Source organism: Paroedura picta, chromosome 9, assembly GCF_049243985.1.
Source record: "Paroedura picta isolate Pp20150507F chromosome 9, Ppicta_v3.0, whole genome shotgun sequence".
In the NCBI taxonomy this organism is placed as follows: Eukaryota; Metazoa; Chordata; class Lepidosauria; order Squamata; family Gekkonidae; genus Paroedura; species Paroedura picta.
Genome location: NC_135377.1, coordinates 32,592,616 through 32,618,475, shown reverse-complemented (window position 1 = coordinate 32,618,475; position 25,860 = coordinate 32,592,616). Strand labels below are relative to the sequence as shown.

General features: G+C 42.7%; 1 protein-coding gene and 1 long non-coding RNA gene across 6 annotated transcripts in view; one reads left to right on the top strand and one right to left on the bottom strand.

Moving 5' to 3' along the window:
• ARFGEF1 (ARF guanine nucleotide exchange factor 1) overlaps positions 1-13,027 on the bottom strand; it is a 72,277-nt gene extending 59,250 nt beyond the window's left edge. Inside the window, exon 1 of one of the 4 annotated variants that reach the window (XM_077352217.1) lies at positions 12,406-13,027. In XM_077352217.1, coding sequence (XP_077208332.1) covers positions 12,406-12,529 — 124 coding nt within the window. In that variant the 5' untranslated portion in view covers positions 12,530-13,027. The remainder of the gene's footprint in view (positions 1-12,405) is intronic. The other 3 variants (XM_077352218.1, XM_077352219.1, XM_077352220.1) reach the window with 3 other exon arrangements.
• Positions 13,028-13,172: 145 nt separating this feature from the next.
• Positions 13,173-25,860, top strand: part of LOC143844709 (uncharacterized) — a 38,106-nt gene continuing 25,418 nt past the window's right edge. The window contains exons 1-4 of one of the 2 annotated variants that reach the window (XR_013234110.1): positions 13,173-13,272; positions 14,900-15,028; positions 19,441-19,557; positions 20,431-20,516. This is a non-coding gene — a long non-coding RNA (uncharacterized LOC143844709). Of the gene's footprint in view, positions 13,273-14,899; positions 17,913-19,440; positions 19,558-20,430; positions 20,517-25,860 lie in introns of both variants that reach the window. The other variant, XR_013234108.1, reaches the window with a different exon arrangement.

Here is a 25,860-nt window from a genome sequence, read left to right as displayed (position 1 = left end):
ATCATACCACAGGGCTCTATATGGGGATGCCATCAGGTCCTAGGCATTGTTGAGGACTTCATACTAGGCGGCCAAAGCGTACAACCCTACTTCATACAGTCCATGACTATTTTAGCCCTCAACTATGTTTTGGTGAACTGTGAACTAAATATACACCTGTTGACATTTCATATAAAACATTTATTATTGTTATTGTTATATTAATAAACGTCCTTATCTCACCAGATTTAGGGTGGTTTACAGTAGAATAAAACATATAAAATTAGTATCAAATATAAATTTGAATGTAAACAGTAATGACTGGGGAAGGCACTGGCAAACCACCCTGTATTGAGTCTGCCATGAAAACGCTAGAGGGCGTCACCCCAAGGGTCAGACATGACCCGGTGCTTGTACAGGGGATACCTTTACCTTTATAAACTTGAATACATACATCCTTATCCATTGTTCCTCTTAATATTTGTGAAACAGCCCTGGGGGTGGAGAGTGTTCTGGCTGCCCAAGTTGGAATAGGGCCAAAGCTGGCCGCACCCTGAATGGCCCTGCACCTACAGCTCCCGCCCTCCCTCCCTGGATGCTAGCCATTTTGCTCTAAGACGCTGCAGGAGCCAGTGAGAGAGACATAAAGAGCCCTGCCAAACAGCAAACCAGTCCTGATTACCTAATATGGCTCCTGCTGCGAGAGAGAGAGAGAGAGAGACATACAGCGAGAGAGAGATAGAGAGAGCTGCCCAAACGAGCCCTCATTCCGTGATACGAACAGCTCTGATTACCTCCTATGGCTCCTGATGCGACGGGGGGGGGGGAGGGAGAGGGAGATCTGCGCCTGCCGATGTCCCCTGGGTCCTAGCACCCATTGCATTCCTGGTTGCAATGGGCTTCCTTGCTAGTTAAATTATAACATTAAAACAAATATCATAGGAGAGTTGGTCAGTGGGTTCTCACAGGAAAGTCAATAGATCAGACATTTTAGGCCTCAACTATAGGCCTGGAGGAATAACTCTGTCTTACAGGCCCTGCAGAATTGTCTGAAATCCTTCAGAGTTCTACTCTCAGTTGGCAAAGCATCCTACTAGGCCAGAGCTGAGGCCAAAATGTTATATATGACTTATTTAACAGAGATAGAACCTAACACCATTTCCTTTTATGCCAGATGCAGATTTACATAAACAATATTACTGTTAAAGAATTCATAGCAGACACAAAAGAACAATACAGAAAGATCTGATGTTCATGTTTTTCTTCCTTAGAACCATCATTTCAAGTATTCATTAGAACTGGATATTGCAATGAAGATTGTGCTAAAGATTGTGCTAAGATTGCCTTAGTCAAGCTAATGGACTTGATCAAACCAAAAATTACCCATTTATTCAGGAGAGAAAAAGAATTATCTCCCATTTTGACTGGATTGCATCCATTGTTTTAAAGTCTCAGCTTTCCACTGTCAAATGAAAATCATTCACACAACTCTTAGAGAGGAAATGAATCTTGCGAATGCAAAAAAATCCTGAAAATCCTTTCTTCAATTTCAGAGTGAACGGAACATTATACTCCATTGACATATAATGAAAAAGTAGTTCCCAGTAAATGCAAATGACTGATTTCAAAACAAGCTATAAATATGAAAATGAAAGGCAAGTCTCATTTGGTATATTACTGGCTTCCTCAATGGCCAACTGAACATATAAAGCTTATACTGAAAAGCCAGATGACCTGTTAAAGAGTATTTACTAAATCAGCTATTTAACATAAGAACACCGTTACCTCTGAGCACATTAAATATCACAAAGACTAATTTCTATACTGCAGAAGAAGAGGAGGAGAAAGAGTTGTATTAATACACTACTTTTCTCTACCTTAAGGAGTATCAAAGCAGCTTACAACTTCCGTCCTCTCCCCACAACAGTCAACTTGCAAAGTAGATGGGGCTGAGAGAGTTCTGAGAGAACTGTAACTTGCCCAAAGTCACCAAGCAGGATTCATGTGGAGGTTTGAAGAATCTAACCCAGATCTCCAAACACAGACCTGCTCTTAATCATTACACTCTCAAACCATACACACATTCCTTCTAACAGCAAAGAAAGGGCCCCTCTCAGCCGATCAACCACTATCATCACAGAAGGAACCTTCTGGATATCTGAAAAAACACTGGCTAATATGGCTTTCCCAATTATAAAATTGCGTTAATTTCTGGTTGCATTTTTTAAATTTCTAAATGTGCATTGTTCCAACATGCTAAAAACAATGAATGGATACTACTGCTAATTCAATAGTAGGCAAATTTTAAGGCTGAAAAAATTGTAATCGATGTATTTCAAATAATTATACCCAGGAATGTGGTAAGATATTATAGGTAAATGTTACTGATGAATAGGTGGAGACTGAGGGGCGGAAAGAATAAAACCACAATTACTGTAAGTATAATAATCCAACTAAAAACATATTATAAATTCACATGATGAACTGGATGTTGTAACTACTAATCAGCTGTAACACTGACACAGTATAAGTGATGCTGCAGAGAAACTGAAGAAACCCTGAGAAGTCTATGGAATAGAGTTAAATCCTGTTTAAATAAATTAGCAGCCAGCAACAGTAAATGGTATATGTGTAGTTTGTGAGCTCATAGTTTATAGTACCTTTGGTTTATATGACGCAAAGGAAATAACATGCTATACTATGTTTACATCTGCACAAGAATTAATCCATATAAACAGTTCTTACCTAAAGCTTTGAATTTGTTGAATACAATATAATATTTACAACACATTTGATTAATATTTTTCCTAAGAATATTTTTTCAATTCAAATATTAGGTGCTTTTGGAACAAAAATTGATTTGAGGTACTTTTAAAACTGTGTTCACTAAGTAAAAAAATAAACATAATAAATCAAATCTATCTATGGCATTAGAAGTTCTTAGAAGTTCTTCCAGAAAGTCTATATACTCCCCAAAGGGGGGGGTTGCCAGAAAGGGGACTTCACACATGCACTTCTTTTATTATGTCTTGGAAACATGAGAGAAGACTGCAGGCACAAGCTATTAGATTCAATGTTCATCAGGGGGCAAGCTGCAATCTTCCCTACAATTTAATGAGAAAGGGAATATTCCTCCCAATATAAGTCTCCACCCCTTACAAGCCATCTTGAAGCTAAGCAGTAGTTAAGTAGAGAGATGGGAGGGGGAGGGTCCTTAAATAAATTACTTCAGGGTGGGGATGGGAGCTGTCATACATACATTCCTTAGCCCCCATTTTCATTTCCCTCCAAGATCCTTTAAGCTGTTGGACAAGAGCTTGGCCTTTGGTCATATGGAGGACTCATTAGAATCCTCTGGTTCTAATTTTCTCATTATACAAACAGGAGAGGGCAGACCACCTACCAGATTACAGGACTGGGGGAATGTGTTTGCCAAGGACAAGTCTGCTCCTCAGCAAATGTTAAGTCCCGCTACACACTAGCCTTCAAGTCCAACTTCCCCCACCAGAAACAAATCTCAATTCGCTGGCAGCTTCGAGGAGTCATGACACACTATATCTTATTAAGACTTCTAAATAGCTGTGCCTATGGCAAATAAAAATTCCCTTCATACAATTAAATAGGTAAGCCATCACAACTTCAAAAAGACTACATTCATTCCTTTCACAATGTCAATATGCCCACAAACTGATAAAGCAATTAACTTGAGGAGGCACTGCTGCTCAGTGGCAGAACATCTGCTTTGTATGCAGAATTTCTCAGATTCAATCCTTGGTATCTCCACTTAAGAGGATGAGGTAGGAGGTGATGTGAGAGACCTGAGACACTAGGATCCAACGCCAGTCTAGGTAGACAATAGTGATTCTGATCAATCAATAATCTTATCTTATATATTCAGTATAAAGTGGTTTCTTGTGTTCTAATAAATAAAGGGGTACTCTGGTCTTTGACATATAAGTGGCTTTGTTGGTAAGGCTTGATGAAGTGGACAGGCTGCTTGGAATTGTGCATGCCCATCAACATTAGACTCAACACTTGCCCTTGGTGACTATTAGTATAGTTAGACTAGGTGGTAGAGGTTCAGGACCTGGCACCCAGACTGGTTAAGATATTGGAGTCCACATGGGGAGGGTTCTTTGTTTTCAGAAGTTGTTGGTCAATCTTTTGAGGACTGTCTCTTCTACATGTATTTGCAATGAACGATGACTGAGGGGAATGATGCTAAAGATGTTTGCAGATGCATCTATGGAGGGGGAAATCATGTCACTAACAAGGACCAGATATGCCATGGATTGCAAGTACACAGTAACGTCTTTATTTTCCTAAGTGTAGCTGATTTTGAGCCTTGCAGAAATAACATCGCTTAATGAGAGACTGTACATTTCCTTACCCACTTTGGCTATTCGTAAAGAAATAGAGAACAATGAGGTTCATTTAGCAGTAAAATTCTTTGACCAGAACAAAGTGGAAACTATGTGACTGATATAAAAGGGCATAATAAAATTTTTGCCCGCCTTTCCACTGTTGCTCAGGCAGGTAACAGCATAATAAATCATCATACAAAAATTAAAACATTGACTAAGTAATGCCCCCAACTAAAATTCCCAGAAAGGTGGTTCTGGAAACAGGAGCTGGTCTTTCCATCTCCCCTCCCAGCAGTGAGACCAGTCTTTATTGATGGATATTATTTTGGGCCCTGACCATAGGCCTGGTAGAATAGCACCATCTTGCAGCCCTGTGGAACTGATGAAGGTCCCACTGGGCCCTGATTTTCCTTGGGAGGACATTCCACTAGGCTGGAACTCATTTCACCTCCTTTGGGCCAGGGATCCTGAGCAGGTGTGGATCTGAAGATCTTAATGCTCTTGGGGGACTAAAAGGGAAAAGAAAGTCCTGTAGGAATGCCTGTCCCAGACCGTTTAGGGCTTTAAAGGTTAGCTGAACGTGATTCAGTCTCCAATCTAGACCCAACGTAGCTGGGAAAGCACTGCTGCTATATGTGCCCTCTACAGAGTCCTGTCAGGACTGCATTTTGGTGCTTCATTTTGGACCAGCTTGTGTTTCCAGAGCAGTATCAAGGGCAGCCCTGCATGAAGTGAGTTGCAGAAGTCTAATCTAGAAGTGACCATCATATGGATCACTCTAGGTAATATGGCTTTGAGAGATCAGGTGCAAACTGCTTCGCCTGGCACAGGTGGAAAAACGCCATGCGGGTTCTCTTTATGATTTGGCCGCCATTAATAAGGAGGGATCCAAGATCATGGCCAGTCTCTTGATGGAAGGCACTGGTGTTAACTGCACCCCATCAAATATTGGGAGCTATATCACCGGTCTCTCCACAGGTCTACCCAGAGAGAAGCCCACCATTTTGGCTGGATTCAACATCATTCTGGGATAGTAAGACACTATCAAGTATATTGAATTAAAGCTTGCTTGTTTGGGTAAAAAGGACAAACCAATGGCAAAAGTATGACTTTGGCAGTCATGTGTTACAACGGCCCTGCATTTCGCATTGTTTTAACTACTAATATTTGGACTGTCAGCCAAATATGAATCTTTAACTTTTTAGTTCATGTGCTTTGGGAAATCTGGACTTCATCAGTACTTAACCTAAAACAAGTATAGTTAGGATTTCTGCCTTAGGGTTACAGTTAGGGGAAACAAAAGTTCTGAATTCTAGATAAATTAGGCTACACGAGGAAAAGTTTTAGATTACGTTCTTGGGTAGTAAAAATTCTTTATTTAGTCAGCAATTTTTTTACAACAACCAATAAGCATACACAGTTTTATGAATGCTTTTCTTGGTGGCTTGATCTATTCCAATCCACTCTTTTTACTTTCCAGAAAGTATTTATTGGGTTGCACAACTGCAAGCCTATTCTTTGGGGAGAAGATTCTGTTGACTTCAATTTTGGTTTTAAGTAAATAAACTTAATGGAGCTTCTTCTTCACATGATACTGTGTTTACTTCCTTGTTGTACTTGATGGTTGTTACCAAGATACCATATGGATAGTGTGATATAAAGCCAACGTATTAGCTGTCTTTTCCCCATGCATAATAAGCACTAACACCAATTCTCGCCCTTCCCCCCAAAACCTCCTCTCATATCACTATTTCTCACAAGCTGCTGAACAAATAGCCAACCTCATACCTTTCTGCAGTATTAGCACAACACCATATATTTTAATAGTTGCAATATCAAATACTAGTAAAATCGGTCTTTCAGTTGTGTTTGTGGACATGTAACTTTGTGTGTGTATGAAAGTAGAAGAATCAAAGAAACTTAACGGCTCAGAAGATGAAAAGATAAGAACAGAAATAGGGCAAAGGCAAGACAGAATGTTGAAACAGCAGGAAATATATTCTGTTAAAAGAGGTGGCATTAACTAAGGAAGTGTGAAAGTAAAGATGATTCACCGCAGCAAACAGAAAAAACTTTCCCCCTGTAAAGCCCATTTAAATGATACTCACACAATAGGCCTTTACTTTATTTTGCAGTACTAAAAAGAAGAAAGGATCTGAGGATTATAAGTACAGTTCAAGATCAGAGGGAAGAAACACAAATTGGGGGAAGGCCCTGTTCAGCAATACATCTTAACTACATTAGGATTTAAGACTCAAGAGTAAGTCTTGAAATAATGGGCACCCTTTAACTCACCTCCATTCCCAGTTTTGGTTTTACATATTATCATACTCAACAAAAGTTAATATGAAACTAGGTGCACTTAAGCTTACTTTGGCTTGATTCAGACATAGCATTAAATGACTATCTGGTACTACAGAACAAGCCTTACAGTCATATGCTCCCTTTTTCTTCTATGCTCCAGATACTTCTTAATTACTACAAACCATAATTTGCTGTTACATCCAAACAAGCAAATTGTAGTTTGAATTTACTCTTCAAACCAGGACTACAAACCACCTTCCGATGGTGGATTGTAATTCTGCTTTGAAGGACAAGCACAAAGCCTAGTTTACTAGGTTGTAGGCAATAGTAAATTATGGATTGAAATGGAAAATTTGATTCATGTGAGCACATTACACACACTGTTCTGGCCACAGTGGTGGACAGCCTTCACTGCAGAAATCTGTTCTTCTTCTGCTACCACTTCCATTTGCACAGGAGTTCACTGAAAGTCACGGATCTTAAATGAAAATACTAGGGGCAAGTTCTACAGTAGAGACTGTCCTTTGCAGTGGCTGGAACAAAGCCATAGGATCCAAGCTGAAAGAAGTAATTGAAACAGAGTGCCTACAAGAGATGAAGGAGGGAAGAAGGGAGTATGTAAACACATAGCTTGTGGACACACCATATTTTTTTGTGTTGTCTGAATTGATTATTTGAAGCCCTGTATAAAGAAAAAATGGAAACAGAGTTTAGGAGTATACCTGGTTTTATTTTAATCAGGATTAGAAATGGTCATACAGGCCCATTATGCATGGTCGCCAAAACGGCGATTTCGGGTCACATGGAAAACGCGGAGGGGTAAGACGCGAAGCACACCGGTTATGCACGGGACGGGCTGCGACGGTGGCAAAACCCAGAGTAACCGATTATGCACGCGGCGATCCCGGCGCTGCTTCTGGTTGCGCCCCGGTCACCCGGAAGCTGTGCTTTCTTCCGCGTTTCGCTAACGCGGCTTTTTCGGCGGCATGCACCAAAGCTGCGGCCAGTTGCAGCCGGCACCATGCGTTATTGGTGATTTTAGTCGCCGCCATTCCACCCCGAATGTGCGTTATTCCCCCCCGTGCATAATGGGTCACAGTGGTGAAACAGGGAACAGCGGGAAAGGAAGAATTCATGTGTGAATTGAACTTTGAGAACAGACTGCACATGATCCTGAAATTTAAACTCTGGTTACTGAAATGAATCTGGAGGATTACACCCACAATGCTAGTATAATATCTCTTCTTGGCAAAATCCCCTCTCCTAATCATCTCTGAGATGGTAACACTTCACAGGTGTGGTTACACAAATTGGATTAACGTACACAAAAACTAATATGTGAAAGCACTTCAAAAAATAATGCAAATAGCTAAAGATTAAGAAAAAAGAGTCAAGCTCTTTGTTCAAGTTCTTACCCAAAGAAAAATAAGATATGGTAAAAATTAGCAAAACTAGAAAATATTTATTCCAAAATAAAATATATGACCGTCAATATCGAAGAGTATATAGATATTAGAGGCTGGGAACAAAAGCATCTAGATTATTAGTATGCTTTGCTTATTTCACAAAGTAACCATTTGCAATACATTACTGAAGAGCTGAATCTACTGCATGGACTGTTTTAGTTGTGCTACTTTCAAGGCTCCTTGGTTCTCAGTGAAGGAGCATCAGGAATACAAAAGAAACACTTAAGCGGGGGAGGGGGGGAACAGAGCCCGTACAGGCCTCATGTAATAAGCATGAGATGGATCAAATTCAAGACCTGTTATGTGAAAACAGTTTCAGCAGCACAAGCAAGAAGAAAAAATATCCAAAGAGTGCAGCCTTGCTTACTTACTATATACATTTAATTCATTTATACAAAAAATATCACACTTTCTATACTTCATGATAGCTTACAGTCAATAAAGTGGTGTACAGAAATCAGACAGTAACTGAAAACAGAAAGAATGAACTCACAAAAAGCCAAATCACTCTCAAAGGTATCAAAACCCAGCAAGATAACATGATCAGAATGGTCATACAAGGGGCTGGGGAACAGCTTGGTCTTCACATGCCCTTTGGAATGAGTTAATGAGGAGGCCTTAACACCTCCTCAGGCAGTCTATTCCACAAGAGTTCAAAATATTTATGCATTTATGGTCACTGAATGAACCTGAGAGGTAGATGGTACCACCTGCAATGCCTATAAGGCAAATCTTAATTGGCATGTGGTTGACCATGGGAAGAGGTCGTTCTCCAGGTATGCAAGTAGCAGGCTGTAAAGGGAAGCAGCAGTTTCCCTTTGTGAACCCACAAAATGGTTGGAAGCAAAGAGTTGTTTTAAAATGCCTTACCACCCAACATGAGAGGCAAAGCAAAACTAACTTTTACACCAACTAAATCTGCCAGGGAAGCATCACATAAATTGCATTGCAGTAGTTCAACCTGGAAATTCCAGATTTTGGATCAGCAGGGCCAGAATGGTTGAGTCTAGAGGGGAGGACAACAGCAATCCAATTAAATGAAAGAAACAATTCTTGGCAACGCCAATCACCTTCTCTAACAGAACACTACAAGGCTCTTCAGACCCATCCAACACTGGTAAATCAGTCAGTTCCAAAACAGCAGCCTTCCCTACCAAAGTTATCTCCATTTTGTCTTATGTCAGTTTGAGCTTGTTCTTCCTAACCCACTTCTCCATGTGCCCAGGCAAAACCAATCATTTCTGGCTATTTAGAAGTGGATGATATCCAAGGCCAGAATGCAATATGATATCATTCAGCCACTTTAAACAGAGCTTCAATGGAAATGGCAATATAGTGTCTTGTGGTATCTCATATAGCAGCAATGCTCCAAACAGTCCAATAGGCTGGCACAAGCAATGGTACAAGGCGGCATCCAAAGGTCTAACAAGAGCAACATGGAAGAATTACTCTTATCTATAAGAGATCATTCACCAATTAAATAATTATGTCTCCATCCCATAACCAGACCTAAAGTCAGATTAAAATGGGTCAAGAAAAGATCTATCACTCAGAAATACCTGGAATGGCTATGTCATTATATGCTCTGTCATCTAAATGCAAAATGGAAACTGGAGAAAGTTTGTTAATTAGCCAGGACTTTCCACCAATGATGGATAAACCACTGACCTCAAGCAAAAAGGCAACAACTGATGGGGGCAAAGTTTTCTCAGTTTCCCCTGAAAGATTTAATCAATCAAGACAGGTAAAAACTAAATTTGTAAGTGTAGCCTTCATAGATCCAAGTAATCATATATCACTCTCATAAATTAAAGGGGCTAGCCATGACAGTTTACAAGATTGAAGCTAATTCTAAAGAAACTAAAAAGTGATATGTGCATATATTTCTAAACCAGAATAGTTTTGGTCTTTGTACCTCTTCTGGACTAAATAGCAATCTAGCACCTCTATTATTTTTCTGTATAAATATGAAGGAGCATTAAACAATAAAGCAGACCCTTTGCCTGAAACAGACACATGCATATTTTAACCATTACTCCTAATAAGAGGTACTATCATATACTTTTTGTTTGCATGCATTTGATCTTTCTAATGTTGATGAATGTTGATTAATGAGTCAATAACTGGACCAGAATCAACAGTTATGAATGATATAGTTTCCTTAACTACTGTAGAATGGGGTCATGCTGTACTAACACATTATCATGCTTAAAATTTGATCCTACACAGATTTACTCATAAATAAGTACCAATTAGGTAAATAAAATGTACTTCCTGGTACCCAACTTAGATAGCCCAGGAAACACCAATTCATATCTCAGAAGCTAAGCAGGGTTGGCCCTGGTTAGCATTTGGAAGGGCGACCTCAATGGCAAACCACCTCCGAATATCTCTTGCCTGGCAGCCAGACAATTTGAGGATCTCTTGGCTATATTACACACATGCCATAAGAATATTACCTTGCAGTTTAAGCTACACAGATTTCTGTTTATTCAGAAGCAAATCCCACATGCCCAATTAATGGTACTAACTTCCTGGTAAGTATATGTAGAACAGTAACCTTGTTAAATATTAAATTTCTAACTAGGAATAATAGCTTCATACATAACACAAATTGGGTTTGATTCCTGTAGCACAATGGCAACTGAACAAATATTTTCAGCCATGATTCCAATTTCATCACCACCTATGAGTTTTTGGTTTCAGTAGCAACATATCGCACACTGGGACACACCTAGGAAATAAAAACTGTACACCACAGATCTCTCTGGAAGATATTGATAAAGAACATTAAGAACACACAGTGTCACCCTAAACACAGTTAAGCTTGTCTAAATCCACAGTATCTAAGTGCAGTTCTGCTACCATGACTGAGGCCAGAGAGGGAGAGATCCTGGTGAACAATAGCTGAATACCAATGACAGAATAATAGTACCAGAACGTGGAGGGTGGTGCACATTCTCACATTCTAATGAAAGCAGTGTGGTACAGATGGGCATCCACACTTGGACACACACACACAGGGGGGGGGGGAGAGAGCTGGATACAACTCTGATTTAGGTTGTAGGTTCCAACTTAAACAAGGCCATCTGCATGCAAAAGATGTTTCCATTCAAGAATCTTCACACTGAATCAGAGTGTAAAAGCAGTTACCAGCAGAAATTATATGGCTTCTTTATTTGCAGATATTTCTTAAATGGGTGTAATTTTTATTTCTCAGGCATTAAGTTACACAAACTTCTCTTAAACAAATGTGAAGTCAAACGTACCCATATTTCTTCAAAGCACCAGAAGTGCTGTTCTTAGGACACCAAATCATTTTTTTTTAATCCCAACATCTTCCTTTCCAATTAGATGACTCAGTATGATTTCAGTGGGGCAAGGATCAAGCTCTGATTTAAAACCCAGGATGCATGGTTCAACCTCACAAAACTTGATTTCTGTACTACATTTTTCTTTCACACTGGCTGCAATAAGCATACAAATAAAGGCAACTTCTCCCTGACTTATTTACACAGATTTACTGCAAACGCCTCCTCGTGCCACTACAGCTCTCCCTCGTAGTAATCTTTCTCCCTACCCAAAGACCTCCCCGCTTATAAAAGCAGGCATCAATTTTAAATACGGGCAGGGTGACAACGTCCGTGGTTTTCCAGCGCTTCCGTTCCCCGCCTCCCCCCTCCGCCTAACACTGCCTGTCACCTGCTCCCTTGCAGCCGGCCTTGTTCTTCCAGGTCAGCAGTGTACACACCTTCCCTGCCTATTCATCCAGGGTGTGTGTGTGTGCGCGCGCGCGCGCGTGGGCGAGAGAGACGATGAAAGAAAGCCATGTCAAGGCAACCGGCTGCGTTCCGCCGCCAGCCAGGGGGAGAGCTTCTCTAGTGCACAAACTCCATCGAAATCCACACGCACAACTCCTCCTTGAGCCGAATGCAAAACACGCGGGCGGGCGGGCGCGTTCACGCCAGGCCTTGTTTAGCTCCCTCGTCTCCCCGTCCTCGCCATAGCCTGCTTCAAGCACCACCGCTGGGCCGGATCACAAAGGCCCTGCCTCATGCAGCAGCAGCAGCAGCAGCAGCACAGCCATCCCCATCAGGCTCTGGCTCGCCTCCTTCCTGCCTGCTCTGACCAAGGCAGCCCCCGCGGCCGCCTCGCGCTCCACGCCCCCACCGCCCCTTCCCCAAACCGCCCCCCTCCGGCCAGCCTGATTTCATCGCCCCCCTCCCCATCAACGCCAAGGCCTTCCCGGTGCAGGTGCCTCCACCCCCCCCCCCATCCCATCCCCCATTTACCTAAGGCCACCTCGCAGGCTTTGCGGAGCTGGGAATGATGCGCCTTCTTCACCTCCTTGTCGGCCAGGATCTTCTCCAAGGCCCGGGTCAGGAACATGTTTTTCGTCTTCTTCCCCTCATACATGGGGGCACGACGAGAGTCAGGAGGAAGAAGACGGAAAGGCTGGGCTGGGGGGCGGCTCGCCCTGCCCTAGTCCCGGCTGCGAAGCAGGTTCCCGGGTGAAGGGAGCCGAGGCTGAGTCCCGCCGCCGCCGGCGCGCGGGGGAGGCCGGCTCTGCTGGGCTCGAGGCTCCTTCAGCCCCGGCGCGCCACCCTCGCCTCAGCCTCCATTAACAGCAGCAGCAGTCGCGGCGGCAGCAGCAGGCTGCCCTCGCCATGTTGGAAGGAAGCGACGTCAAGGCCGCGGCCCGAGTGGCTGCAGAGGAGGAAGCGGCAGCGGTGCGGCGACTGTTGTTCCTGCTGCTCCGGGCCGGGCCGGGCGGGAGGCGGAGGCGCAGCCGCAGGGAGGCAGCTGGGACTGGCTGTCAGGCCTGCGCTACACGTGTGAGGAGAGGAGGCGCCGCCGCCGCCGCGAGGAAGGGGGAAGAGGCAGAGCGGCGGCGCGGAGGAGCGGGCCCCGCGGACCTCGCCCTCACCCTCACCCTCCCAGGGCGGGCAGCCGTCGCCATCCCCTTCGCCGCCGCCGCCCAGCTCGATTCATCGCGGGTCGGGCGAGCCAGTCAGCCTAGTCCGCTTGCTCGCCCAGACTGGGAGCGAGTCAGGAGCTCCACCTCCATGCTTCCTTCCGGGGGAATGTGCCTCTGTGGCAGGGCGCTCGGCGCGGTGGAGGTATAAGCCCGTCCCAAATCTGAGCATGTTAACGTGAAAGTAAGTCCAAGTAAGTCGGATTATTAGGCTTACGGTCAGGCGTGTGAAGACGTCGAGTTGAAAGTTCTCCAGTCTGGCCGTGGCGGCCCGGCCTCTGCTTGATCCTCGCAGAGGGTGCTTAAGATTAAACTCAGAGGATCAAGATTTAAGCAAACAAACAAAACCCGCAGTGGGTTTTTGTTTCCAGCTTGACCTCAAACGAAAATAGGTCACCGTGCATAGTAGAGCCCGATGAAAAGTTTTAAACGCCTGGGAATGGACTTGAGGGCTAGGGAAGCTGGGGGTTGGCTCCGGTAAGGCAGCGGCAGAGAAGCTTGCGTTCTCCTGGCAACGCAGCGGGCTTTGGGCTGTAGCAGCAAAAAACAACGAAAACTACCAAACAAAACAGGAGGCTTGTGGTACTAATGCATTTTGATTCTGGCGGAAGCTTTCCAAGTCTTTAACATGCCACAGGACTCCTGTTTACTTTTCGAAAGTCTATTTCACACTTGGAGAACTGTGCCCATACTAGGAGAACTTAGCCCTGCTATCTAATCCAAATACATTCTGAAAGTGGCCCGAAACTGCAAAACTTGCTTTTGAAAAAGATTGAGCTATCACATCCTCATAGAAAGTGTACTCAAGCATTGCTCCAGTACATAATTTTATTTATATGTATATACTGCCCTCCCCTGAGGCTCCCCTGAGTTTACATGGAACGTAAACAATACATGGAACTTCGTTTTTACACAACATATGAATGAACTACAACAACAGTGATATTAACATTAGCAATTATAGCAGAAGGTAAAAGTCTATATCATTTCAAATGACCAAAGTTCAAAACGGATGTATGGATTCTTGGGAGGGGGAGGGTACAGGCCCCTGTAGATCAGTGGTCTCCAACCTTTTTGGGGCTGGGGACCAGGGGGGGGAGGGAGGGGAGGCCTGGGGACCAGGGGGAGAAGACGGAGGTGCAGGTGCCGGCATGCCAGCGCCCGCAAACCAGTGGGCACACCTCCCTCCTCACCCTGCGGCACAGCACTTGCTGCACCGGGAGCAATCGGTCGCTTCCGAGCCCAGTGAGCGCCGCGCCGGTGATCGCTCCTGGCATAGTGCGCACCACAGGGGGGAAGGAGGTGTGCCTTTTGGCACACCGGCACCCGCATCTCTCTCCCCCCTGCTGCAGCCTGGTACTGGACGGTGACCTGATGGTTAAGGAACACCGCTGTAGATGACACTAATTTCAGTCTGCCTCAACCAAATGCCTGGTGGGGGAGCTTCCTTTTGCAGGCCCTGTGGAACTGTTTTAGTTCCATTAGGACCCTGATCTCCTTCTGGAGCTCATTCCACCAGGTGAGGGCCAGGATGGAGAAAGTTCTGGCCCTGGTTGAGGCCGAGCAGGCTTCTTTAGGATCAATATCTGCTTGGGGGTGGTGGAGCGTAAAGCTCTTTGAGGAGCTTAGGCAGGGAGGCGGTTTGCTCCAATAGGGCCTGGAAGTTATTTCACAAATCCACTGTGGATTGAAGATATTATAAATATTAACCATTTATCATATTATTAAATTGCACTGTGTATAAGACTCATCAAGAAAGTAATGCTCTCTGCCTTGTATAGCGTTAGCTGTATTTTCTTTCTTGTCAACAGTAACAAAAGATTGGTTCCTAAAGCAGTTTTCAGGAGTTAACATTTACAGGGTAGATCCAGCCAGACTTTTCATGCAATCTCCTTGTTCCTTGAGAGCTCATCACAAGGAATGAAGAACAAAAATAGCAAGTGAGTAAAGCAGCCTTTCTCAACGTTTTTACCATTGTGAAACCTCTGAAACATTTTACAAGCTTTGAGAAACCCCAGAAGTGGCACGGTGGTGCAAAATATGGTTGGGAAGCAGAGCCGTGTACATGACCACCCAGGGCCCCGCCCCTCCAAGCTTATCATTGGCCATTTTTGGAGGGGTGGATGGGTCACCCAATAAATATTTAACCATTTTTTTAATGTAAAAATTAACTCCCACCCACTCAGAAAACCCTTCCAGGGCTGTCAAGAAACTCCAGGGTTTCATGAAAGCCTGGAATAACGGAAGTTGTCAAGGGGAACAAATAACATAGAGGCAATTAGGCAATGGGATAGGATATAATAAGATAACCAGAGGGGGAGAGTGAAGAAAAACAGTAAGCATATGCTTTGATAGAAAAGAGAGGCAAGGAAGAAAGTGGATGGAGGAGGAGTAAGTTCAGCACAGAAGATGGGAGTGTCCATCTCCTATGAGTTCTTGTGGGTCCTCGTGGTGTATTGTAGAGCCAGCTTGGTGTAGTGGTTAGGAGTATGGACTTCTAATTTGGCAAGTTGGGTTTGATTCCCTACTCCTCCCCCACATGCAGCCAGCTGGGTGACCTTGGGCTTGCCACAGCACTGATAGTGCTGTTCTGACCGAGCAGTAATATCAGGGCTCTCTCAGCCCCACATACCTCACAGGGTGTCTGTTGTGGGGAAGGAAAGGGAAGGCAACTGTAAGCTGCTTTGAGACTCTTTCGGGTAGGGAAAAAAGGCATATAAGAACCAACTCCTCCTTCTCTTCTTGTTGACTATGAGTGCCTCTAGGAGCAAAACTTAATTAATGCCCACTAAGTAAGAGTGATCTTCTGATCTATTGCACTACTACAGATAGCGTCTAAAAAAAGATCGATGACATCTTGGACAACCGTGGGCCTATTCATGCAGTTGCAGATGGTCAAATCAGTGAGCCTTCACAAAACAATGTATACAAAATTTTCTTATTCAGGGAGGCACACATTGTTCCTTGTTTATATCTTCTTCCTGACAAACAACCATAAAAGTTTAGACAAAATCTTGCTTCATATTACAGACTACCAATGAAAAAAGTGAAACTGTAAGCTGTAAACAAATTATTTACCTATTTTACAATTGTTTCTAAGATTGTAATTTAACTGCATTGTGGACTGCGGACCAGTGGCTGATTATCTCAGAGTGAATTGAATTCTTTTTCTACTCCACTACCTCAGATCTCGTTGATTAAAATTATTGTAGGGAAAGATGGGATGACTGTTTTTAATTACCTTTCCCAGACCTTTGCAGAGGAAAAAAACCTATCTTGATTTGATTTGATTTATTTAATTTTTATACCGCCCTCTCAGTGAGCCAGCTCAGGGCAGTGTACTATATCATAATATGTATACAAGACAAATTAAAGTTTAAATTAAGTTAAAACGACTCAGTTAAAAACAAAAACAAATAACAGCATCAGCAATCCAACTGGCAGAGCATCCTCTGATTTTCACCTAAGACTGTGGTCTAAATATCTTAATGTAGGTAATAGATAGTGGATACATCGGTAGATGGGGCCTAGAAGATGTTAACATATTATCCCCCAGCAAATGCCTGGCAGAAGAGCTTTGACTTGCAGCCCCTGTGGAATTGTGTTAACTTCCGTGGGGTCCAGTTGTGTTCCAGGAGCTTATTCCACCAGTTGGTGGCCAGGATGGAAAATGTTCTGGCCTTGGTTGAGGATAGATGTACCTCTCTTTGGCCAGGGACCATGAGCTGGTTGGTGCTAGCAGAGCACAGCACTCTTTGGGGGGTATAGATAGAAAAGCAGCCTTTCACCTATGCAGGACCCAGACCGCATATGGCAAGTACAAGTACGTACATTAAACTTGATCTGGAATTCAGCTGGGTGCCAGTGCAGCTGTTGGAGCACAGGTTGAATGTGTGCCCTTTGGGGCTTTCCTTTTGACTTACCTACATTTTCCTCCTTAACAATGTCTGTTTCCTTCTAACAAAACCACAGATTTATGTGAAAGACAAAAGAATAATATATTCCTGTTCTTTAGAAGGTATACGAAGGGCCATTCCGCACAACTTTAATGTAGCAGAAGGCTTGCAAATTGTAAATGCTACTAATTTGCAGTTCTGCAGAACGTCGCACACAATCTGCCACACTCCTGAAACAGTCCTGCAAAAAGCGATTCGTTGTAGTGCTTAAAGGGAAATCGGGAAAAGTGGATTCACCCTCCGAAAAGTGCTACACTCTTGCAAACAATCTGCAACACTAGCGAAAAAGACCTGTGCGTTCCCATTGTTGCGGTTCCAACAAAGTCCCTCCCCCTGGCTCTCTCCTCCGAACTTCCGGTGAAGCGATCGCCATTTATTTTTCTCGGAGCGAGCGGAAAGCAACGAACCAGCGAGGCTTCATTCACCCAGCAAGGCTTCTCGGGCTACAGTCCCTCCACAGAAGTGCTTTAAAGCTCCCCTAAGTCCCCAAGCACAACACAGCCCCGTTTGCAAGTTCCGTTTATTTTTGGCTGAAAATTGCACCCGTTCAGGGGGGGGAGATTTTTTTCGGGGGAGCGTGGTAACGATGACTCGCCAGCTCACACGCCAGCTAGATGGGTCTCTACATTAGGAGGAATCAAGGCATATTTGTTGCAACGTGTTTTTCTTTTTTAAAAAAAACCCTGTTCTTAAAGGGAAAGGGGCTTTTCGGGAGCATGATAACAACCGCCCATTGGCTGTTCGTTTGATTAACGGCCAGGGGTGGGACAAAGCACAGAAAAAAATCGCTTCCTTTCTAGCGATTTTTGCGAGACCGGAAACCTGTGGGAAACGATTGAAACGCTACTGGATTCCACTACAAAGGCAGGTATGCGTAATGCTGAGATTGCACTTTTAAAAATAGCATTTCCGCTTTCTGGAACCAATTAGCAACATTGGTCCTTGTGCGGAAAGGCCCGAATAGTTAGTCAAGGCATACGTGGATTAGATTAAAGTGGGTTTAGTGTTGAAGGTAATAATCGGGATCTTTCATTAGATTTTTATCCCATCTTTCCTAGGTGGTCATGATAGTATTCATTGTTCTCCTCTCTGATTTATTCTGTCAAAACTTGTAACATGGGTTAGGTTGAAAGTTAGTGACCATCTCAATTATTACTCAGTTGGCCTCAAGGCAAAGTGGAAAAAATGATCCTACACCACCTTAATCCTTACCTGACTCTAACCACTACACCCCTCTGATTTGTCCGTTTTCATCACTTGAAATAAAACTGCTGTCTATTTAGATTTTGTATATCAGATAGCAAAACATCTTGGTCTGGTTCTAATTGCGAAGTTAAATGATATCATTTCATTGGACCAGGCTACCAATAAGAAAGGTTTCACAACACAAATTAAAATGTATATTTCCTGCTTCCTTCAGCCATAATGTATTTTAAATAAACAGTATGGATTTACACCTCCTAGGTATGTGCGCATACTAACATATGGCTTTTTAATAGAGTACAGATAATAACTGCTTGAGCTTTACAGTTACTCTGTATGAATATTTTTTTAACTTCTGTCCTAAGAAATGATCAGAACATGACAATACAAAGATGCAACCTGTTTTTGTCACTTCTCAGACAGCTCTTCTTTCCTCACCTATTAAAAAATCAAATTATTTTAATGCTTAGAAGTGTTGCTGGTATCAATGTTTCCTTTGGGAGGTGTTTTGAAAACATCTTGGTAATCACTAATATTCTGCTGGATAAAACAAAGATGATGGATATTTATTTAAACATTGAAAGCCTGGTAATTGGGATCACCGTGGGTGAGCAGGTAGTAGTGAGTTCCTGCATTGTGCAGGGGATTGGACTAGATGACCCTGGAGATCCCTTCCAATTCTATGATTCTAACACAGCTCCAATGAGTTATTTAAGCAGCTGTCCTAGATCTTAAAGACCTCTACAACATATCTGGAGTCTGCGAGGAGATAAGGTGGACCCTAGAGATAGCCCAAATTTCTGAATCTAGAGGACACATGTAAAAATGTAGGTCTGGTTAATGTTGTTTTCAAATAAGCATCCCAAACTGATGTTCAGTTCAGCTCACTTTGGCAGAAGCAAACATATTGGAAGGGTTAATGTGAGATAGGCAGGATTTAAAAGAAATGAAGATTTTTTACAAAATTCTGTTGATTTGCGATTATAAGGAACCCATGTTCCTTAATATTCATTTTGGCATTTCTTTCCCAATGGTTAGCAGTGGGGATCGCATATAACACATAACTCCAATTGTGACATTCATAAAAGCTGTGTAATACTGTTATGTGTTGGCTGCTGCACATATTAATGTGCTTCTCTGTCAGCATAGCTTACACATTATTCAGAAAATCACATAATAAACTGCTGTTTCAGAAACGAAGTTTGGCAGCCAAGTACATCTCCAGATGCGACACCAACTTTTCAGCAATCTATATGGAATCCTTGGAGTGTTATATGAGAGTATGACATCACAAAGTACCCTTGAGACAGGTAAAAGTCTGGCATTGCTAAAGGTCCTACATATCTTTCTTCTTTCAACTTAGAAATTGGATATAGGCTTTCTGCTGTCTATGCAACTTCTGAAAGTGGACTTCATGAAGAAATAGTAAATGTTCTGTTCTCATGTTTATAAGATTGTTTACTTCTCCTTACCTTGGAATACAGTCAGTTGACACTGTATCATAAAATACTTTTTGAACCTGCAAGCACCTTTGGAATTCTGCCATGGGATGGTGGGCACAGCAACAAGATAACTGCATAAAAACACAGGAAAGAATAAATATTCATAACTATTTCTAACTCCTTAGTTGTATTACAGGGCTAAAGTATATTTAGGTATGTTAACCTCGGATTGTTACGGAGTGTCTAGATTCATTTCCAGGACCAATTAATTTTGCAGCTTTAGAAAGTATTCAATTCTGGTCCCATGTCTGATTAGCATCAGCACAGACACTTGTGTTGGGAGAAGCTGAAAACAAGGCAGGTAATTTACAGTGAAATCCTATACAGACAGCCTACAGAGACAGTGGGTTTAGACTTGAGCGCTCTACATAGGATTGCTTTTATGCAAAACCTTATCAGACAATTTGATACAGCTGTGCTCTTGTCAGTTTTCTATGGAATGAAGCATAGATATAAAATAGAACAGACAATAGTTGCCTGTTAAAGATTGTCTTCAAAAACTAGTTCATCAAAAGGCTGTCCCTTACATTAGTAGGGAAAAAAGGTTTATAGTTCATCTCTGATTCAGAAAGCTGGAACCAAATATTAGATTAAATCCCAAAACATCCTACTGTGAGCAAAAGACACTTCTGTTCCCTCAAGTCCACTGATCCTCATGAGTAACTTTTTGGCACCCTGTAGGAAGAAGACTGCTGAAAAGGGGGGGGATACAACCCACAAGTTCATGATTATTTGGTTCCAGCCCAGAACTTTAGCGGATTTTTAAGGTAAGGCTGGACATAAGGGCAGAGGGAGAAAACTCTTAGAGTAAGATAATAGACCATCTCTGCCTCCCAGCTGACTGAAGACAACCAGTCCATACAATAGAAGTATGCAATTTTTTGTTAACATACGAGTATATTTATTTGTTGACACTATAGTTTAAATTCTGAGAGAGGGAGACTGATTAGTTTGTTCTTTGAAATTACACATTTCACAGTCAAGCTATTGGAATGCATGGGCTAGTTAAATCGCAACCAGACTAGAATGGTGGTTCAGAGAATGGAATGTACAGAATCCATACTGTATTGTATGTAATGTAGCAGATTTCAACATGGTATCATAGTCTTTTCAAGTAAGTAGTTTATTGAGAATACTAAGTTAACATTCACACTTACAGACAGTAGCCTTTTTGAAAACCCAGTTCCAAAGAAAATGTTAGACTAATGGTTGTGATAGTTCCCTCTGTTGCTTTCCCCCCTTTATTGCATTCTTTCTGTAACGTTGGGGGTGATAGCCAATGTTGCCAACCCCCAAATGGGGTGTGGAGAGCTCCTGGAATTCCACCTAATCTGCAGATAGCAGATCTCACTTCCCCTGGAGAAAATGGCTGCTTTGAGGTATATGGCATCACATGCCATTAAGGTCCCTCTGCTCCAGTAGGTCTCGACCTGGGGGTCAAACGACCCTTTCACAGGGGTTACAGCAGGGCAAGCAACTTGGCCTGGGGGCAGGGGGGGGGGGGCGCGCCATCCACACAACAGCCTTGTGGGGTAGATTGAGATAGTGTTCATCTGTCTGGAGCAGTGGAAAAGAGTGAGATTGGCATGGTAGGACAAGAGGCAGAAGTGAACTGAGAAACCCTGGGGAAAAAAACAATGTATATACTATTATGAATAATTGGACCTTTATACCATTGGTCAGTTTCAGTTTACTTTCTGTGAAAGAACAGTAGCATAATTTTATGGTTGGGGGTCACCACAACATGAGGAACTGTATTAAAGGGTTGTGGCATTAGGAAGGTTGAGAACTACTGCTCTACTCCCTGGTCACCTGATTCAGAAACTGGGAAATGCTCTTTAATGACTAAATAAATCTTTTGCATATTTGACCTCATGAAAGATTTTATTGGGCATGATAAGTTTTTAGTTTTGTTCAGACAAGCCAAAATCTAAGTCTAAAAACAACAGAGGGAGCTTTCACAACAATTAGTCTAAAATAGTCACTTTCCCCTCAGTGTTTATATACAGTGGGCAAGATTTAGCTTTGAAGTCAAGTTCAAGTATTTGAACCTGTGTGTCAGTCAACCTGCTGAGCCTATTGTTACAATACTATAGCAGTATAGATTTTCATGTGCACTAAAAAAATAAAATCAAACCACTTCATTGTGGGGTGGAAAACAGGAAATAGTTTGACCACAAAGGTCCAGTAATGGAAGAGTAGGCTGAAGGTGGATAGGAGTAGGGAAGACAAAGAAAACCAACAGGAATATTATGCATGAGAAAGAATCCAACTCAAAATTGGCTTTCCGAAAAAGATTGGGGTAAGAGCGGTCTCAAAAAACCCAGAAGAATCCCCCCCCCCCGAATAATAAAGTGAAAACTAAAGGGGCAGAAATGTGTTCAGAAATTGGGGGATGAACAGAAGCAGTATGGGGCAGAAACCAATGGGGGGAACCATGTGGGAAAGTTCTTAGCACCATGAAACCTAATTTTGAAACACTGGAGGCAAATTGGCTTTCTTTGTCTTTATACTTCCAGAAAGCATTTTGAAAGGTTCCTATAGCTGATGTGATGTGACCAGAATAAATTGTATGGGTGCCTTGTAGAGCAGAAACTGGTTAGGATGAAAATTGGAAACTGAAAATTCAAGGAAAAGTCAAAGTAATATTGCATGCTTAACAACCCTCTTATGTTTTATATACATAAGTTCAATTTGAGGGATACCATCCTACTTTTCCTCAATGCATTTTCAAGTTAATTTTAATAATATGATAAAATGACAAAGGGGGAACTAAAATACAAAGAACTGCAATGCTAACTGAGAATTTAGCACAGGAACAATTTTTCCCTTTTCATTTTGGGTCATAGTAAGATGAATAGCAAAGATGGTTTCAGTTGTTCATCTCTGCAGGCATTTTAATATCGAAGTTGAAAGACTCAGACAGAGAGGTCATAACGCCACGTGAATTAAGGCAGGAAGCAATGAGACTGGAGCAATAACCACTTTTAACTGCCAGGAAGGGATCTTTGGATCTGTGTGATTCTTTTCTCCAGCAAGTACAGCTACTTATTTTCTGTCAAAAATGCAATAACTGATATTTCATCTGGCCCATTATAACAGAATATGAATAACATAGGAAGCAAAATTGCATGGGAACGACTGTTCTTTTCTTTAAAGAAATAGTGGAGGACTGAAGCAGTAAATCATTGAAGCACCCTAGCTGTCTGTTTACCAAATACATATCCATTTAAAAACAATTTTCAGAAGAACTGCTTGCTTTCCTGACAAATATGTGATAGTTATGCAAATACTTTAATCTTGTACTTTGCCTAATGTCTCTTAATAAAGGCTGCTACTGCATATAATTTCTTCAAAAATGCATGAGATTTCTATTGATATGCATTGAACACTAATAAATAGTCCATACTGTCATGGTCCAAGTTCCCCATGCCAACCCTCCCTGATGCTGCAGGAGCTGGCTGCCAGATCATATGGGAGAAGGGATACATAAAGTTCTCCACACCAACCTTCCCTGATCCTTGCTCTCTTGCCCCTCAATCCTTTCTTCTTGCCTTTGTCCTTCCCCTGCTCAATGCTCCAGGCCTCAGCTGCTCTGTCAGATTTCTCTCCAGCCAAGCCTCTTACAACAGTTATGGCTTTGAAACAAAATTTGAGTCCAGTGGCACCTTAAGACCAACAAAGTTCAAGAGCTGGCTGCCAGCTCACATTGAGGAAGGGACGCACTCTCTCTACACCCTGCCTTCCCACTAGCTTCCCAGTTAAAGGAGTCTTTTGCATTACAATGCAGCAGCATAGTAACATGATAACTGCATTCATTTGTTTGTTTTTAAACCTGGGGGAGGGGGAAGACGATTGAGGGCATGGAATCCTGAAAAGTACACAATTAAAAGCAGGCACCACTTGTTTCAGGCTGGCTATTCTTTGGAGATACACAGCAGATGGAAGAGGGGAGTGCTAGTACATGTTCCCACAGGAAGGGGAAGAAGGCAGGGGGGAGGAAAGATGGAGACAACGAAAGAGGAATGCCCAAAGGACTCAAAATGGTGGGTGCAGTGAGAAACCTGAATGCACAAATTTTGGCACTGAACAGTCGGCAAGTCGGGTCTGCCCCTGAAGACACAGATTTTAGTAAGGAAATGGAGAAAAAAAGTTGGTCCTTTAAAAATGCTATTGCGGAAATTGTCAGAGAATTCTTCTGGTTCCCTGGTATGAACTCTGAAAAATAGTAGTATGCTTTCTAGCAGGCAACATCTGGGTTGTCTGCAAAGTAGATGGCAATTTACCATGCACAAAGGTAAAAGTTGCCTAACTACCTGCTATCATAGGTTTGGGCAAATTCTGGGACAGTTGTGTAGACGGGAGATCAAGCAATGGTACAGATGATAAAGGAACAAAGTACCAATGTGGCAGTTGGGTCTTCCACCCTTCCTTTAGCTATAGCATTACAGGGCTTGACCTTGAAGTGGCAGATCCTTCATGAAATATAGGCCGATTATATTGGGGGAACTAGATGTCTTATAGCTGCGTACAGTAGCTGACTGAGGAGACCTTTTCCTGCACTTATAAAGAAGGCCAATCCTACATTGTAAAGGAATGCTAAATATCATATCAACCAAATCATGTTCCTCTGTTTTTGGTGTTTAGAAGAAACATTCACTCAGCTTGATTACATAAATTGTATTACCTCTTGATCAAATGCTACACTTGTACCATTACATAAAACATTATACAGAACATATTGTGCAAAGATACATCTTGTCTCTTTGTGAATGAGTCGGCGTAGGTATGTGAGAAAGCTCACAGATTTATAACAGGTTCAGGATTTCTATGTTACCAAAGGTTAAGATTTATTATAGCTTTCAGGGTGACTTGTGGAATAGTCCTTTTGAAGAGGCAGAAAAGAAACAGAAGTAAAATAAACAAGTGGGAACCCACAATAAACTATCTCATTCCTTCCTTCTTTGCTTCATCCTATCTCCCCTTACTCTCAGTCTTTCTTCCTCCTGCCACCACTTTCCTTTCTCCCCTCTATGCACATTCTGCTTGCCTACCCCATGACTCTTTTTTCTGCCTTTACAACCCATCATGCTTTGTCTCTTGCTCTGCCCACCATCACTCTCTCTGTACCTCATCAGCCTCCTGACCTCCACCTGTTTCCTCTCCACCACGGCAGTAGCAGTGGTGGCAGTGCTCACAGCAGCAGTGGCAGTGGATCTCCAGAAATCACAGTGGCTCCCCCAACTCTTCCAAACAAGCCATTTTCTCCAGGAGAACTGTTTTCTGTATTCTGGAGATCAAATGTAATTCCAGGAGATCTCCAGTTCCTGCCTGAAGGCTGGCAATCTTAATTCCCCTGGAGGAATTGCCTCTTTCAGAGGGTACAGTCTATGGTATTATATCAGACTAAGGTCCCCCTCTCAACCCCAGCCAACCCTACCTCCTTTCCACACAACAGCCAACCTACCTTTATGGGCTCCTCCATCTTTCTCTCTCATCCATCCCCCAGCAGCCTCTACCTAGAAAAACTGGCCCAGTTGTACGGCACTGACCACAGAACAAGGCCTGCTTGCATGGGAAGGCACTGCCAAGGACTTGTGGGGTTACACCTCACTTTCCACCTACCCGCACTATTTCCTCTTTCCCTCGTCTTGGTAATCCTCATATCCTCTCCCTGCCTCATTCTCTTCAGCCCTCATTCACCATCCTCCTTTTAGGTGCCTCCGTTTTCAGATATATTTATTCTTTATTTACTTTGTTTATAGCCCACCTTTCTCCACGGTGGGAGCCAAAGCAGCTTATATTTTTCTTGTCTCCTCCTCTGTATCCACACAACAATCTTGGGAGGTAGATCATGCTGAAATGATCCTTAGACTCTACCCAAAAATCTCCAGGAAATTTCCAACCTGGCAAATCTAGCCAAGCCCTAGTGAGTTCTCCCTCAAAGGCCAAAAGAGACCTGGAAAGGGCCCTGTCCAACTCTGACATCCCCATGTTACTTCCAGGTGACACAGAAACATTGCTTTTGTCAGGTTTCATCCTTTGGAACCCTCCCGCTCCTGGTAAATTTCTTCTCTATTGTGGTTGTCCTCAAGGCTCCTTGACTGTCTT